Source organism: Caloenas nicobarica, chromosome 1 (assembly GCF_036013445.1).
Source record: "Caloenas nicobarica isolate bCalNic1 chromosome 1, bCalNic1.hap1, whole genome shotgun sequence".
Taxonomy (NCBI): domain Eukaryota; kingdom Metazoa; phylum Chordata; class Aves; order Columbiformes; family Columbidae; genus Caloenas; species Caloenas nicobarica.
In genome coordinates, this window is record NC_088245.1 from 119,611,253 (window position 1) to 119,625,111 (window position 13,859).

Sequence of the window (13,859 nt, forward strand, 5' to 3'; positions counted from 1 at the left end):
GTATTTGAAACATACCTGAGATTGCACAGGTGAATAAGGACTTCCAGGTTCTCCACTTAAGAGAGTTTCACTATTCATTTTTGTCTTCAGGCAGGCAATATAACGACTACAGAAATCCTTGCAGAGTTCATTAACCTTTTCTAGCTCAAGCAGATGGATTCTTAGAACTTGGATTGCTTTTACCATCTAGAGAGAAAATTGGGAAAAAAATTAGAAACAAAATAACTGTTAATTTAAAAAAATATTTAATGTGAGATTTAAACAAACACTACCAGTAACAAAAGCCACGCAAAGTAGAGTTACTAATTGCTAAGTGCTGACTAGAGTTCTCTAGCTCTGACCATTATGCTCCTGAAGTGTGAAATGAACGTGTTTACATACAAAACCTGTATCCTTCCACTGCATAAGTAAACTACCATACAGGGGAAACAAGATACCACCAATAATATGATCTTTGTCTCTGTCATATGTGACACATCAGGAGGACAGATCATAGTTAAGGTGTACAGGGAGCAAAGAACAAACCTGCACAGCCATGTGATCTTTATCCCCATCATATAGCTCTGGGTCATACACCACACAAGACTGAAAGTGAAGGAAAGTTATCTCATCCACACATAATATTTGGAAAGTGTGGTTGGAACAGGCTTGGTCTTATTGAGCTACATATTAGAAATATCAGGTTCAGTTCCACATTACACCCTGATCCAAGAAAACTGAAAGTGTACAGATGAATTTGAGATGCACTGAGAAGACCCTTCTGTGACCTAGCATGAATTTGTCACACAGATTGCTAGGGAGGGTGAAAGGCCTAGGAAATGGCCTGTGATCTTGCCTATAACGGAAACACAATAGCTTTTATTTTTCTATAAAATTAGAATAAAGAGGTCCCAAAGTTTGTCACATTGTTCAACAAAGCTTAAAATAATCAAACAGTTCTTCAGCCCTAGAGCTTTGAAGTTCCTTTGCAATGTATGTCAAAGATTAACAACTCGGGGTAAAAATCTTGTAAGAACTTTCAGATGAAAAGACTGTTTCTGAAATATAAACCATTAAATACAAAGCACTAAACCCAATAACAAATCCATGTTTAAACAAAAATTGAAGTACAGGAGATATGTACATGATAAGAGTACTTATGCTTACTGCGAGAAAACGACTCGTAAGCTTGGATAGCTAATGGTATTACATGCTGTATAAAAATAGCTTAGGTGATTGTAAGGGTCATGGCAGAAGATCAAAAGCTAAAAACAAACCCAGATGGTCTAAATTTTCATGAAGCAGTAGGAAATCCAGGACATTCAAATACGTACATAACACACTGGCAAAATAATTATTTTTTACACAGTGTGCCATCCCAAACATTTACTTGTTACACTAGATCTCCGAGAAAAAACATCCTTCAGTCTTATGAAACAAAACAGATTATAATTTTGAAACATAGTTCAAAGCTTGATTTTAACACGATTTGGGAAAATCCATCCTATGTGAAGGGTCATGTACCTGGCCAGAGGACTGGATCCAATGACCAGAAATGATAGCTTACTAAGTAATCTGCTTAGTACTTCTAACTAAAGAAGCCAACTGGGAGCTGAAGTTGCCTTTGTTCAAAGCACCTGAAGGAGATGAAGGCAGCGAAACTCATGGCTCTGCTCCCCTCCACACCATGACTTCAGTTTTCATTGTGACAGATCTTTTCCTTGATTTTTCAGTAGAAGGTATTCCAGCTGTATGACACCCAGTGCAAACAATAGCATGTTCAAATAAACGAGGAAAAAAGTGAAGTGATAACAAAAAAAAGGAAATCTGATTCCTTCTCAGGGCTAAATAGAAAAACAAAACAAAACACGCATATATATTTAAAAGCACAGCTGCAGAAAAATCATAGCTGTAGACTTGAGACAGTTGATTCAAATTAAAATCTGGTAACTCTTATGACCACCAAAAGCCTTTGAAATAATAAGTGCAGTGGCCCAGCGCTGAGGTATATAAAACAGCAACCTTCTAAAACAGCCCTCAGCAGTGGTTGCTGTTTAAACTGCATTTAAGTACCTTTACACACAATCAAGTTTAACTAAATTTTAACTAAAACCAAAGGTTATCTATGTTTAAAGATATTTTGCTCCTTTCAGAATTATTACTGATTGCTCTGTAATATCACAATAGCCAAAGAGTTTCAGAGACAAAAAGCTTAAACCGTAACATTCTTCATGTGTGGCAGACCAACGCAGAGCACACATATTAGTAAATGCCTGAAACATTCAACTAAAACTGAGGTAACAAAAGTATGCCTTTGGGCACATAATATTTGACTGTACTAATGATTAGTTTTGCTCAGTCAGGAGAGTTTTTTTTTCCTTAAACCATTACCCATATTTATATTCTTTAATGATCAGCATTTGTTCGGAGGAAAAATAAAAGCCCTTTCTTCAGCTTAGATTTAGTTTCAAATTGATGGTTGATACTTGAAGTGAAAATTGAATTACAGTCAAAGTTTACCATAAATCAAGAACTAATAACACTTCCCAGGCTTCTGCAGAGCCACACACAGTCACACTATTCTTGGAGGAAGCTACACTACTGTTGTTAGGAAGGCAAACAAAACTTTGTAAATATGCCATGCCTGTCGCCAGGACTTATTTACTCGTTTACAACTACACTAATAGTGGCCATTTGGCTCTTGCTCTCTTGCAGCACGGGTGGACCAAACTTAAATTTGTTGGCAGAAGTTAACTCTTTCCTGGAAAATGGTGGGGTGGGAATCAAGGACTCCTGACAAAATCACTCATGTTGAACAGAAGTAATACAAAGAAATTATACCAGACAGATCACAGCAGCAGTAATATTTCATTCCTATGTTCTTAGCAGGCACACCTTAAAAATCTACAACCACCATGTTTTTGTTATTTAGTGCTACCGAGTAGAATATACCACGGAGCAATGAATTTTTATAACCCAATTGATTCAGTCTTTTCAGCTGTAGAAATAAACCTGGAGCATCATTTCAGAGATATGCACAAAGACAGAAGTAACCATGAGATATATGTATATTGTTGAAACTGTTGTAAACAGTCATAATGGTAAACTATTAAGCAGAGAGAAAAAGACTATTGAAAAACTTCTAGTTCTTGCTAAAACTGCTATCCAGAGCATATTCACATACAAATATATCGTATATTAAATTTGAAGACACCTTTAGCCCTAAAACTGCTTTAGATTGTGCCTGCATGCTGTCTTTTCAGTGCCTCAAGTACATGGTGCAAAGGGCACAGAACACACTATGCACTATCTTAGTAATAATCCCCAGCTCATCTTTGTTCATCTAAAACATACACCCACAATTTTTTACAGATTTCAGGGCACATAAGCATATAGCAAATACATATGTAGACAACATTTATGAAAGAATCTCCACAGACTGATGAGTAATCTTCTTACTCAAATTACTCTTGTCATTTGCAAAAAGTTACAAATATGTATATTCACAGCTCACCTACCTCCCTGAGCAAATCCTTCTGGGGTGAGTGTTCTTCTTCTGAAGATCTAAATCACTCTGGGAGAGGGGGTATTTTGTTTTCATTTGTTCTGATCTGACAACCTCTCTCCCATATTTTGAGTCCCCAGCTACAAGACATAGCTAGGAAAGGTATGACTACAAGTTTATTGGACTGTTCTGTACATTACAATAGCAAGAACACTTTTCCGAAATGCAAAAGCATGGCTTGTTCAGTCAATAATATCCAAATGGCCTCACCACCACTACTTTTCCTGACAAAACTAAAAATTCAATAGGATAGTCTTTGAGAAGAGGTTACTGAACCAAAAATCCTTACCCCAAATGAAAAAAAAAAACTCGGAGGTCTTCAAAAAAGGCAGTGTCCTGTTCAAATACAAAAGTGAGAGTACATGTTTTGTATTGTTTCTAGACTTGACAAAGCCTTAAGTAACCTGCTCTGACTTCACAGCTGACCCTACTTTGTGCAGGAGGCTGGAATCCAGACCTCTTGAGCTTGTAATCAAACCTGAATCATCCTATCGTCCTATGAATGTGGGGGAATTTTAAAAAGCCATCCATATATAGGAAGAGTTTACTCTGTACAGAAGCTATGCGAGAGGTAGGAACCATCCTGAGGAACATGATGTTTCTGCAGTGGCTGGGTTAACAGTAAGCAGTGTTAAGTACTGAATTACACAGATTAGACATAATCTGTGAAAGCTCTAAAAATTACCTGCAAACACTCATGATGAACAACTTCTTAGACATGGAGGAACCTGTCCCTGTAAGTCCTAAGGATACTAATGGAGAACAAAGAGAAGTTGGTTCATTCCAAGATCTGTTTTAGCTGTGAAAATGAGACAGAGGTGTCAAAGGGGCAAAGGGTAAGGAGATCCAACAGATGATACTCCATGTTACAGGGATACAGCTGAGCACGCTTCCAGAAAGAAGCACATGCACTTGGGAACATCTGGCTAGCAATACAGACCACCAAGACCTGGTTCTTAATAGTGAACACATCTCTTCTGGTACTGGTGCTCGATATAAAGACTAAAGTGAATGCAATAATTTGCACATATGTATACAATCCAAAAAGATGAGGAAGTTAAAGCTCTGGGAAAGAAAGCACACTGCTAGTCTAGTAAGCGAAACATGAGCACAACCTTCAGCTTCCACTTCTTTTCCAAAGGGACTAGGATTCGAAATGGAGAGGTCTGCAGCTCTTCTTGCAGCTAATCAGCACTTACATCAAGTTGAGAGAAGATCAGTGGAGACATGGACAGCATGACCAAGAATCAGAAAATAGAACAAAATTATTGAAAACCAGAAGAAACTTGTAGAAGACATTCCAAGATAGAGGGTAATTCTGGCTCCAATAATATGCTGTGCCATGTATATCTATAAGAGCTAAATATTTACTGCAAAAAACCATAAACTTGCACTCTCTCTTTTACCTCCCTGAATAGCCTAACCTATGTGGTCAGAGCCAATGAAGTCGGAAGGTAAAAGTTTCAAAGTTCTGTTTGCGGCCAGTAGTTCTTGAAGAGCAAACGTAACTACCACAGAAAAGCCACTTTCTTTGTGTATTTATCAGGAGTCCCAGTCCAAAGACAACTACCTCTACTGACCTGAAGATGAATCTATGTTAAGAGTAAAGCCATACCTAGAATGTCAAGACTTCCTACATCTCAGGGCAAGCAGATCAAATCTGTCCAGGAGCTAGCACTGAAGTTAGCTCAGTTTTCTTTCGACAGATCTTAGAATTGAACTTGGCATTTTCCTGCAATACACTCTTCCTTGGAAGGAAAAGAGGCATCTTATACACCACTCAGATAAAACTTCAGGCTTTAGGGAAGCCATAACACAATTTTGTATGATTTTTAGTGCTGCAGGTTTTGAATACAAACTATTGCTAACCTTATTACATGAAGGCACATATAGAAAAATAAGAACATACGAATAAATCAAATTAAAAATATGCTTCATTCAGGTAATTTCACAGAGTTCCTTAAAACACCATTTAAGAAAAAAAAACCCAAACAACCTTGCACAAGATTTCCAACTCTTTCCAAATTATTACAATCTCTTCTGAGAAATTCTCGCTCTTCTAAATATGCTGAAGCCTAATACCAAAGTTCTGACCTGATCCAGAAGACATCAATATTTATAGAAATGTTCTCATCCATTTCACTGCAAACATCCTATTTTGACAGAGCGTCTGACAAAGTCAGACTTGGGAAAGACACTGCAAAAGTGAAAGGCCCAGTAATGCTATTGCTGTTTTGATCATAACCCTTCGCCGTGTCACTTCAAGATCACTAACTGATGCTGCTGGAGTGGTTTACTAGAAAGAACAGAATCCCTCTATCAAAACTTGGTTTACAGGCCAGGCTTAGCAATATATGGATATCCTTAAAATTAAGTTTCAGGTGGATGCTACTTGTATTTCCCAGTATCCTTTATACTACTACTGCAGGAAACCACTAAATAATTTAGAATGGGAACCATAATACCAAAGTAACAAGGTAATCCAGACCATAGTTTACCAAGAATTACTCAAGTTAGAACAACTTTACACTGTTCTTAATGAACTTCCTTTCTGTTCAAACTGATCTAATGCCTGTGCCGTCCAGATTAACATTCTGTGATCCCCTGGATGAAAACCAAACTTTTCCTTTGGAATATTCAAGGCATTTCAAGTGAGTGCACAGTGTGAAACATTGTCAGGATTCCAAGTTGCCCTACAATCAGTATCTGTGACCCTTCACAATTTCTATTATTAGTCAATCAGCCTACAGGCAGTATGGAGCCTGAAATGATACTCTACTGTTTTGGAGCCATTAGTTTAAGTCTGTCACAAAAACTGACCAGTGCAGTTGCGTTCTAAATGCTGCTTCCAAAAGAAGAAAACAACTGAAACAGTTGAATTTGTGGCCAATTTCCTTACAGTAGGCAGGCTTGTGACTCTTTTTGGACAGGACCTGAATTTGGCTATTTATAGTACCATGATGTTCAATTCCTCTCAGTGTCTCCAAGTTAAATGATTGCTAGTGAGCAAGCATTTACACCTTGTTTATCTGACTCTGCTGGGGTCAGATAAGAGCACAGGTGGAAAGCAAGTAGTTGTCTGGCCTACCAGCTCCACCCTTCTGGCTCATACTCATTAGCAGTCTTCAGCAGCTCTTTCTTTCAAGTGAATGGTTGATTTAACATTGGAGTTAAAAAGGGAGGGCCAGCGAGAACAGAAGACATAATAAAGGTGCACAATGTTAGAATCCCTCTCTACTAAAAAGAGATTTTTATTCTATATGAAAATGTACATATTAATGTGACACAAGGCAGAAAACTCTGCCCAGCTCCAGCCTTCTCTGTGCGAGCACCAATATTTCCAGCTGAAGAAGAGACTGAAAACTGTATTGGCTATTTTACAACTTGACAAACTCTTCTGCCCACTGCCCCTGACAAAATGAACAGTCTGTCAGAATGTCAGCTGTTCAGAGTCCCCAGTTTTCAGGACAGGCAGAGGACAAGTCACACTCAGATTTCATTTGGTGTGTAGTAATAGAAAGTCATAGCCAACAATACGACTACAGAACAGGAGTTCAATGCCAAAGAGTTTTGATTTTGCAATGTGATTCCAGTTTAAGATAGTACTGACCTCAGTATAAGACATAAATACTTCATCATCCACCTCAAGCAAGATCAGCTGGATTTGTGCAGTCCATCAACAAAGGTGAATACCACATAAAGATACTGCTAAAATCACAAACAGGTCAATCGGCAGGAAGGACTATTTGAACAGGGCAGACTCATCTACAACCAAAGTAAACTAGATCTGTGAGAGAACGTTTGTGCACAACCAAAAGCATGTGAAGCAGGCCAAGGCATGTAGGATCTTCGGAAACTCATCAGCTCACAGAAACCGCACAACAGTTGAGGTTGGAAGGGACCTCTGGAGATTGTTTAATCCAACGCCCCTGCTCAAAGCAAGGTCAACTAGAGCAGATTGCTTGAGGCCATGTCCAGTTGGGTTTTGACTGTCTCCAAAGATGGAGACTCCACAACCTCTCTGGGCAACCTCCTCCAGTATTCAATCACGCTTACAGTAATTTTTTTATTTCTTATGTTTTAATGGAACTTCCTGTGTTTCAGTTTACATCCCATTTCTTCTTGCTCTTTCACTAGGCACCACTGAGAAGAGTCAGCGAGTCCATCTTCTTTATCCCTCCTTTAGGTATTTAGATATACTGATAATATCACCTCCCAGACCTTCACTGCTACAAACTAAACAGTCCCAGCTCACCAAGTCTCTACTCATATAAGAGACGCTCTAGTCCCGTAATCATCTTTGAGGTCCTTTGCTGGACTCATTCCAGTATGTCTGTGTCCAGCAGTGGGGAGCCTAGGACTGCATGCAGCACTCCAGGTGTGTCTCATCAGTGCCAAGAAGAGGGAAAGGATCACGTCTCTTGGCCTGCTGACAATGCTCTTCCTAACACAGCCCAAGTATGCTGAATTTCTTTGCCACAAGGATACATTGCTGCCTCATATTTGGCTTGGTGCCCACCGGAACTGTCAGCTCCTTTTCCACAAAGCTGCTTTCCAGCTGGTTGGTCCCCAGAGCGTATCAGTGCGTGGGGTTATTCCTCCCCAGGTACAGGACTTGGCATTTCCCTTTGTTGAACTCCATGAGATTCCTGTTTGCCTATTTCTCCGAAAGTGACAAAGTATCTCCGAATGGTGGCACGGTCATCTGGTCATCAGCCACTCTTCCCAGTTTTGCAACATCTGCAAACCTGCCAAGGGTTCACTCTTTCCCATCATCCAGCTCATTAATGAAAATGTTAAACAGTACTGGTTCCAGTATCAATCCCTGGAGTAAATCCCTAATGACTAGCCCTCAGCTGGACTTTACGCTGCTGACCACCATCCTTTGAGCCCAGTAGTTCACCCAGTTTTCAGTCCATCTCACTGCTCATTTATCTAGTCCATATTTTATCAATTTGACATCATAGGAGACAATGTCAAAAGCCTTACTAAAGTTAAGAAAAACCACATCCCTTGCTCTCTCCTCATCCACTGAGGCAGAACTACTACATTCCAACTACTAGATTTCAGATGTGCTTCTGAAAATAAATTTGGATTACAGAGATAAGGGAAAAGAATATATTTGTGTTGAATCCAGAGTTACAAATGAAGAAAACCCAAGGCTTAGCAAGTCAGCAGACCTGCTTCATGCAGAACAGCACTAACTCTCATTTTTGAGTAAAGTACTAGAGGCAAGTATATTCTAAAGAGTCTTTGAAGAAAGAGCCATGGAAAATTTTATTAGTGCCTTCAAAATTTACAGTTTATGTGCAAGAAGCCCTCTGGAGGTGTAACTGATAGCAGTAACAAAAACCCAAACGTATTACAGAGTGAAAGAGATAAAGAAAGAAGCACTTCCAAAATCATAAGCATTTCTGGTAGTCAGGTTTCTAGATACCTGGGTCAAACCACAATGTCCTGAAACTAGTATGTTATTTGGGGAATTCTGTGTGCAATTCATTCTTTAATAACCAAAGGTATCACAAGATTTTGCACATGTGCAAATTAGCATCTGCGATGAACTGCAGCTTCCAGCCAGCATTTAGTTTTCCTCAGAAACAAATAGCTCTTCAAAGTATTTATCTCTTTCTCCTTCAAAAAACCACTTTTTTCCCCCCAAATTAGCCTGAGTGCTTTCCAATTCAAGAAAGACCTAAAATAATGATACCAGTGGCCCTCAGTCTCCAAAGATTTCTGCACCCCAACAGAACAGTCACACTCTTTGCAGACAGACCATCTCGTAATCATTCTGAAGTACTTATTTCTGCTTACATTTGTAAGACAATAATCTTGTGCTACAAGTATTTCATAAATTTAATGTTACACCATTCACATTAAAAAAAAAAAAAGGCAAAAAGCAAAGCACCCCACACCACTGCTGCTCACACTTGGGCAGTAACTAAAGAGAATTATCATTTATTTCCCCTTGCTTTTAGTTTTCTTCTTTCATATTCTATTTTTAATTCCAACAGTGACAACAGTGATTCTGCTACAGGGTTTATTCACGGAACTGTTTTAGTAGGTACATCAGTGCTTCTTTGTACTTCGAAAACTAAGTCAATGTCTGTATCAAGAAATATTTATCAGATGAGCTGCATCAAAATTTGCCCACAAAGATCTAATGATTAAGATATTAAATTGATATTTCAGGGATTCAATCAAAGTGTCCAATGACTGTTCTTCAGTTCTGCATTTATAAACTGAGAATCCTTACACTGAGTGTATAAATACGTATCATACTACGCGTCCTCCTTTAGCTGCTTTCACACCATTCTGAAGGGCATTGTTTTGGATCACCTTCTAACACAAAAACCTTACTCAAGCCTCAGAATGTTTCCTAACTGAAAACAGAAGCTTCTGTAACACAAACAGCTCCTCAGCCAAAGCTGTACAAGAACTTTTTGCAAGCACTCTTACAGGTGGATTAGGGCAAAGTGAACTTGATCCATCTTGAAGAAGATTTAAGCTAAGGTGACTTTATATTTGCATAGACTAAGATAACTGATGCAATTTATGAAGATATTTCAATCTTGGGCACTGCAACCTACAGTTAAAAGGATGTAACAAGTAGCTGAGAAGGTAACTTTTTAGGTCTCCTTAGCTAGAGCTGTAAAAGCTTGCCTCATTCTAGAACATACTGTCTTCAGCCTTCTTTACTATCACACTGGTTTTATTATACATAGATACTCCTGTAGCTTTATTTTCCATGACGCTATTTAAATATTAACTTCCCAGAACTTAAGTACAGTAACAATTGGTCATAAAGTGCTCGGAAAGAGATCAAGTTATGCAAAACGACTATTCAGGCTGCTTGCAAAAGCAGCCAAAATTGACTCCTTTTTTGCAACAATATGTGCCCCTCCTGACATGCTGTTCACTGTAACCCTCCTGCCAATTCTAAACAGCATCTCAGATTTATTTATTGTTTAAGTCTTGGTTTTGTTTAAGAGTTTTCTCCAGGTACATTACCTTAGCCTCCCACATAGGATATTATTTGCCCACATAAATCTTTCTAGATACCAGCTTTAAAACATTACTATTTTTGTTGTTTACAGTCTCACATCAGTTTAGTTTTGTTTCTGCACCTCAATATTTTAAGTAGGCTTTTCTCCCATGAGGTAGACTCGAGGACGAAGACTCGTTTTATTACACAGTCCCCTTAAAGGAACGGGTTTTCAAAACCAAAACAAAACATTTGGCTCCTATAATTCTAACACTCTTGAATATGATAAAATCTAGTTGCAACATGACTCTAAAGAGATGAAGGCAGGTAGACAGTTTAGAAACTAGCATGCCAAAAGAGGTGTTCTCTAGAGGTGTGATTCAAGGAGACTAAGGGACTGGGGAAATCACAGCTTCATCACAGGAAGGACTTTCAGAACATGTAAAGGAGACAATGATATGTAAGAAAAAAAATGTATACGTTAAAGAGTTTCTAAGCTCATCCCGTAACAGTTTTTCTCCCACATTAACTAAATGAACCCTAATTAAAAAAACCCCAAAAAACAAACCACCAAAACCAACCAACCAACTCCCCCCCCCAAAAAACCCCCAAACCAACCAACCAGTTGGAAAAAACTTACATTGATTACATGTTTTTGATAAATATTTGTCTTGACAGTGTACAATAGATTTGCAGAGTCAACCTGGCTATGGCAAGCGTATGTTTCTGTTTGTCTGTTTGTACACTGTTTGTACACTGATCTCAGACAGTTTAGGATGGGAAACAACTGTGAAGAGCTCAATGTAAGTTTATAGATAAGAGGGGGAAAAAGGAGTCAGAAGAAATTGTTTAAAAGTGTTTCTCAGCATTAACATAAGAATCTCTAGTAGGAAGAAAAACGTGAGGAGAAACTATAAGTACCAGCTGAGATCAGAAATTAAGAAGAGGCAAATGTGATGATTGTTTCAGAAATAAAATAAACAGCTTATACTTACCAAATTATCAGTTTCTGGATCTTCACAGAAAAAGGGTTTTCCTTCTTTCTCCTGCTTCCTTACAAAATTTTCAATATCTACATCAAAACTAGCAGAAGTTGTGCCTTCTGAGCCTTGTGTGGATTGTTCACATTTTTCAAATAATAGTGCTAACAAGGGAAATAGTGGGTGCCTAGAATAAAAGTTAAAATACATGATTAAGTATTTTCACTTACGTGTACCCCACTGAAAAGTCAGACATCTAGCTCATCTCAGGTAACAGTCACTCATGTAAGAAACAGAAAGCCAAATCTTGGAAGAGAGGACATATAACACTGCTGGCTATAGCAAAACATGATGAAAGGTGTTAGTGTTGCTTTTTTGTTGTCGTTTGTTGTTTTGTTTGTTTTTCATATATTTAAATAAACAATCACAGGCTAAAAAGCTATGACATATTATTTAATTCATTGTAATTGAGTGGCAAAAGAAAATCTCAAATTAGCGTGTTGTTATATATCAACATTTAATCCAGTTTGAGCTAATTACTGGGCAACAAATTGTTATCCCTAAAGAACAGGGAGTAAAGATCAACTTAATTACAATAAAATCTCATATTAAAGATAAAAACTATAGTATAACAAATAGTGAACCATAGTTCAATGGTCTACATAGCTTGCTAAATTTCACTTGTGCTTTAAAGGCAGCCACCTTTAGCATACCCTTTAAAACTATGCTGAAATTGAAGAATCCCACAATAAAGGGATTTTTTTTTTCTTGGCTGAAGACTGGCAATAAAGCTAATTTGATCTCATTCTTTCCCAGCAAGGTACTGAGACAGTTAGCCAAGAGATCATCTTATTTCAAGCTACTTATTATTAACTTAAAAAAACCCAAACCAACACAACACATCCTCTATTCTTTACCCTTCAAAAGATAGAACGTTAATACCTGTAAATGGCCTGCTTATCTGCATCCATTGGAGTCTGAGATTCTACAGGGGCAGGACTCACCCCTTCTGCATCAGTTTCAGAGCAGTTGGGATCTTGTTCAGTTTTTAACTCTGTTACTACTTGCATCTGTAGAAAAAAGAGTAAATCTGTGAGCCTGATGTAAAATAAGTGTACTGTTTTCTAAAACGAAACAAAACAAAAAAACCCCAAACCAATGCAAAGGGCTACTAAGTAGCCAGAAGCTTGGTATGACTTGGCAGTTACGCAACAAGTTATAGCAGTAACAAAACCTCTCTTTCAATCCTTTACACTTTTTGACGGGTAGTGTAAAGGTCACGTAAGTTTCAGCACTCAGCTTTAAAACGTTTATGACAGATATTAATAAATTGTTAAAGCACTTTCTTTCTGATGTGGCTATTTTTGGAACAGACTAGCAAAAAATAGGCTTTTTTTTTCTCCCAAAAACTTATGGAGATACCTCAATTAAAAGCCTTTAGGATGAAAATAACAGATGGAAAGTTTCTACTCTGAAGTTTTCTTTCTTGTTTCCTACTGTGCATTATATCAAGATATTGAAGAAAAGAGATCTTGAAGTTTTTCTTTTCCATTAAAATGCACATTTTCTTACAAAGAACTGAAATATTCTGTGTCCCTCCAATCTTCCAATTATCAGGAACATACCACTCCCTGACCTTTACCACTCAAATGCATATATTGTAATAAATTATTTTAGGAATATCAAGCTATAGAGGGAACAGCAGTAGCTGCTTCTACAAGTCCATTTAGCACAGTTACACACTCTGCCACTACTGGAAAAACAACGGAGTCACAGCTTCTACCGAGCACCTTCTAAATTGCACTAGAGCCCTGTAATGCCTTTGAGGGGCTTTGAAGGTGCTGAAAGTGGCTTTCCCATCACCTCCAGCTAGATATCTTTCTGACTAAAAGGTCTCAAAGGGATCTGACCTCTGAAAGTCATAGTTTCCACCCCCCAACCCAAACTCCTTGGTTTTCTCCCCTTTGGGCACTGGGAATATCTTTGCAAAGACCAGATATACTGCAATCTTTTTTTTCCCCTAGTTTAAACCTAACAAGTTTTACCTCTACTAGAGGACAGACACTGTCCTAGATATCACCAGGTGGCCAGAACTGGCACATCCAGAAAGGAAGTGCACAGAATGAAATCCTACGCCCTCTTTTCCCATGAGATGTACATACCACATCACTCAGAGAAGAGAGCTGGCCTCCAGAAACTATTAGAGAACCTGACTGACAGAATGTAATGTGTTTCCACACAATATAAGCAAAAGGAATGTACACTGTTCCCAACAAGAAGTCTAGGAGAACCAAAAGGTTTGTGCTTTATTATCTGTTGAGGTCAAGCCATCTCCTACTAAAATCAGAAACTG

The 13,859-nt window shown here is 38.2% G+C and overlaps 1 protein-coding gene across 4 annotated transcripts in view; it reads right to left on the minus strand.

The window, feature by feature from the left end:
* PKNOX1 (PBX/knotted 1 homeobox 1) overlaps positions 1–13,859 on the minus strand; it is a 59,441-nt gene that overhangs the window by 16,685 nt on the left and 28,897 nt on the right. For all 4 annotated transcript variants that reach the window (XM_065628862.1, XM_065628837.1, XM_065628846.1 and 1 more), the window contains exons 4-6: positions 12,449–12,576; positions 11,522–11,693; positions 16–186 (exon numbers count right to left, since the gene is read on the minus strand). In XM_065628862.1, the coding sequence (XP_065484934.1) occupies positions 16–186; positions 11,522–11,693; positions 12,449–12,576 (471 nt within the window). The remainder of the gene's footprint in view (positions 1–15; positions 187–11,521; positions 11,694–12,448; positions 12,577–13,859) is intronic.